Source organism: Notothenia coriiceps, unplaced genomic scaffold (assembly GCF_000735185.1).
Source record: "Notothenia coriiceps isolate Sejong01 unplaced genomic scaffold, NC01 NC01_scaffold00012141, whole genome shotgun sequence".
NCBI lineage: Eukaryota > Metazoa > Chordata > Actinopteri > Perciformes > Nototheniidae > Notothenia > Notothenia coriiceps.
The window spans coordinates 592-5,312 of NW_011344842.1; the positions used below are offsets into that span (position 1 = coordinate 592).

The 4,721-nt window shown below is 39.1% G+C and overlaps 1 protein-coding gene across 1 annotated transcript; it reads right to left on the reverse strand.

Annotated features, from left to right (window-relative positions):
* Positions 1-208: 208 nt before the first annotated feature.
* LOC104947189 (ras guanyl-releasing protein 3-like) lies at positions 209-4,489 on the reverse strand (the record flags this gene model as incomplete). The annotated part of the gene is made up of 6 exons (XM_010773157.1): positions 4,211-4,489; positions 3,445-3,525; positions 2,176-2,289; positions 1,843-1,958; positions 639-786; positions 209-268 (listed from the first exon to the last, which is right to left on the reverse strand). Coding segments are annotated over exons 1-6 (798 nt in total), but the record flags the coding sequence as incomplete, so codon positions are not given.
* Between the last annotated feature and the right edge of the window lie 232 nt (positions 4,490-4,721).

A 4,721-nucleotide genomic window follows, 5' to 3' on the forward strand; every position in this document is an offset into this window, starting at 1 on the left:
GAAAATCTGAATAATATGTCCTATTTAATATTGCATACATTTAAAATATACTGGATATACTGTAGGCAGCAAGATGAGCCTTAATTGACTTGTCTTTCGTAATGGCTGTTTTCTGTGTTTAACTCTGTTGGCTTCAATAGAATAACGGCCTTTTTACATTACATTGCAGTAATCACAGTAAGTTGCATGTTGTGTTTATGGTCTTTACAGACGAATGCAATGAAACAATACCTTTGCACTTGTAGCCCTGTTTGATGATTCCCCACAGCTGCAGGTCCAGAAATGTAGAGAATGGGAATTAGGAACACAAAGCACAAAACATAACATAAGAATAATAAAAGCATGGAGGCATGTTCCAAAAGCCTAGTCATGACATCTGTGAGAACTCAATAACCAGGCACTGCTGCTGAAAACTACACATGTACCAGGCCATTAGTAATATAATCCAACCAAGCAGAGAGATCCAGTCTGTGGCTGAACTGGACACGTGTCATGACCCATATGTGGTCTTAATGCAGGCCGGTCACTAATTACAATATTTGCAATATTTACAATAATTACAATATTTGCCTGTTTATTGCTAAGAGAAGAAAAGAAGGCATGAAAAATTACAGTGACAGAATGTTAGAGATACACACAAATCCAGCACAATGTTCACAGAAGGTGGGCTTCAGGTATGTCATCTCCTGGAAGTTGTGGATGAAACCTGGACCCATCTTACACTGGAGCAGTGGGTTGGCCCGGAGGAAATACGCTATCATCTCGTCCTTACTGATCAATCCGTCTCTGAGAGGAAGACAAGGAATAGAGAAAGAAAGACAAGACAGTGAGCAGGAAATTAGAGAAGATCTTTAGATACATTATTATTATCATATTATTTATCCAGGAGATTAAACTAAAATTACAGAGCAAAGAAGTGTTCCCACCTTTCCATCTAACATGAGAAAAAAAAATCTATATTAAAGCAATTCCAATACCAGTTTTTACACATTTGATTCTGAAGGAGCTCATCTTAAAGTCACTGTAAGCTACAGCTACTCTAAAGCCACTGAACTCATTGTTATGTGGTGAAGGTTATCACACCACAATAAGAAAGAGTGGTTGTGGCTGGGGAACAGCTTTCTTGATGCAGATCACTTCTGTTTTTTTAAAAACAAGTTTGAAACTAGAAATGTTCCATTATTTGGAAAGTAGCTACGCTACCCAGCATCCACTGGGAAATGAGGTTAAACTGTGTTGCATGCTTTGACTGCTGTTATGAACTCAGACAATCAGGATGTAGGACCCAATTGCACAACCCGGGAGACAGAGGTAAAGTATTGGTAAGATACTTAATTTTTTCCAAAAAAGCAAGATGAACAAAAAAAGGTCACTATCGAATCTCAGGTTGAGATGCCAAAAATTGAGAACAAAATGAAATCGCTCACGTAGTGAGAGCATAGAGCATAGACCTGACTATGGCAAGAGACAAGACGAACTGACACTGAACACTGGGAGACAGGGGAATTTAAACACAGGATAACAAGAAACAGGTGGGAACAATCCGGGGCGGGGCTGGTGCTGATGAGCACAGGAGACAAACAAGGGAAACAGGTGAACACAATCAGACAATTAGACACACCAAGGAAACTAACGACAGGGAGGAAAACACAGGGAGAAGGACCAGACAATACACAAGGAGGAAAACATGACAGGGAGAACAGAACAGCAAAACACCCATTACCAGAGACACCAAACTAAAACCGTGACATGACATAAGAATCGTGACAACTGCAATGGACTAAAACTACAGTTAAAAGTGTAGTTAATACTGAAGTGAATTATTTGAACATGTACACTCACTGATCTTTGTCCAGAACGCAGAAGGAGTCCAGGAAGGGGAAATTAGCAGCAATGCTCTCAAAGTCCTCTTGAGAGATATAGCCATCATGGTCATGGTCATAATTCCTGAACACAGACTTCCCAATGACGAGAAAAATAAATTAACACACACACACACACACACACACACACACACACACACACACACACACACACACACACACACACACACACACACACACACACACACACACACACACACACACACACACACACACACACACACACTTCTCTACATCTTTCCAATCAATGCATTCTGTAGGTATAATTTGAAGAGGTGTGTCGTCCACTTACATCCACCACCTTCCTGATGTGTTTGTTGACCACAGAGGGGTCCGGTTTGGTCGGGACCCCGGAGGCCCAGTCCAGAGGGACCAGGGGCTTGTTGGGAGTTGTTGGAGAGGTAGGCTGTGAGGAAGGACAAGGTACACGGACACAGGAATAAATTCAGCAAATAATCTGTTGCACACCTAGATTTCCAATTCTCCTAATAGAGTGGTAACATTGCCATGGCTCCCTCGACAAGAATACAAGTTTTTTTCATTTGGATTTGGATTATTGTAGTAAATACACTCTCTGGGATATAATCTCCACATATTAACACCAATTTATGAATGCAAATAGGAGAAGTAAAAAGCTAAGGTTTCTTTGTAAACAAACTACTCACGGTCACTTAAATTCACTTCACAAAACGGGAAACTCTCTTCAGCTTGTGTTAACCACAAACCTTATTCCAGGCTAACAACCAAAAACGCATTCGAAAAATTATTGAATTTGAGACAAAGGAGCATGAAATGGTAAAATGCTAATTCAAATACAGGTTTTAGTTCCTGCACCACTATATAGTTCCAAAGGGGTAACAAATGACAAATAATACAAATACACTACCAGTCAAAAGTTTGGACACACCTTCTGTGTGTTCATTAGAATTTTTTTATTTATTTAAATGTTGTCTATATTGTAAACTTATACTGAAGACATCAAAACTATAAAAGAACACATGGAATTATCTAGTAAACAAAAAAGTGTTAAAGAAATCCAGAATATGATTTATATTTAGATGGCTACTGCAGAATGTTGTGGTAGCCATGCTGGTAAAGTGTGCCTTGCATTTTGAATAAATCACCAAGAGTGTCACCAGACAAATTAAGAAGGCAAGTCATTCCACAAATGGACTCTTGACAAGGCACACGTGTTAATTGAAAACCATTCCAGGTGACGACCTCATGAAGCTGACTGAGAGAAGCCAAGAGTGTGCAAAGCCGTCATCAAGGCAAAAGGGGGTTACTTTGAAGAATCTAAAATATAAATCATATTCTGGATTTTTCCACACTTTTTTGTTAACTAGATAATTCCATATGTGTTCTTTCATAATTAATTAAAAATTAAATAAAAAACTTCGAATTTGAAGGTGTGTCCAAACTTTTGGCAGGTAGTGTATGAACAATTGTAAGTTGTCAAACAGTGCAAATCCTGAACATTTTAGCATACCTATAAAGTGTATCCAGCATGCACACAGTGTGGACAAAGCTGAACACAAAATACATTCGATCTGAAACTCACCAATGATTTGTGGTTACGTGGTTCCCTTAGTAATGACAACTCATAAATCTCATCTTCGGTGTAATAAAGGTCTAAAGAAAGCTGAAAACAAAAGGGTTTTGGATATCATTAGTTTAATCTATAAACAATTGAGTATAACACAGTAAGCTTTAGTTTAATGTATAGACTATTACATATTGATTAATCACACTGTTGGAAATATATAGCACTGATTTTTTTTTTCTTGGAATACACTGATGTGGTGCTTCTCCATTATTAGATCCAATACACAGAGCACTTCACAGTAGATTTGGATATGTTTTGTGATCTGGAGCGCAGTGACAGGTCCTGGGTGTCAGGTAGCAAAAGCCGATGTCAAACATATATTTTTCTGGTTTGTCCTGTGGTGTTAAACCCATCTATTTTTGGGGGCTTATATTAGTTTTATGCAAGTTACAAAAAAGACGAAATACATTTCCGTCCTAAACCCAGGCCAATGCTTTTATTTTTTGACCAACAAAACTATTCTGATAAATATCTTTTGCAACAAAAATGCTTGACAACAGTTTTTAAATCCTTCTTACTCTATTTACTCCTCTTCCTCTCAGAAGAAGCTGTGCTGAATATGATTGATGTTGAATTGAAACAGAAACAAAAGAGAAAGACAGAGATACATCTTTTTTTCTGTTGTAAATGTGATATTTGGCCAATTCCTTATATATGCACACACATTTTGCCAGCATTAAATGCTTCCCCTCAGGTTCTATGTGTGGAGGGGGGCCCTCACCGTCAGCAGGTAGATCAGGTCCATGTTGGGCTCCACTTGGGCCACCGCAGTCTGCAAGGACACCAACTCGTTGAAGGTCATGTAGAGCTGATGCATCTTCACCAGGTTCACCTCATTGCTGTCATGCCCCCAGTCAGGGAAGACCACATGCACTGCGATCAGGTCCTTCAGGTGCACCCCCAGGATGGGGGTCTTAAAGCCCTGGCACTCACTGAAGGCCTTCCGGTAGCAGGAGTAGTTGTTGTTGGAGGACACCAGCTCTGTCATTTCGCTCCACATCTGGTTTATTTAACGATCAAATGAAAAAATAAAGGGTTGTGGCAATTTATGGAACATGCATACTGGACCACAGCCACAGCTGATCAAATATCAGCTTTTTTAAGGATTACATATTTTATAGATCAATGAAGGTAAAAGGTCATGGGATTAGTCATGCAAATCCTTCTGCCACCTTGTGTCAACATTCTGTTAAAAACATTGTGTGGATTTTTGTGCTTACTGCAGCATATTT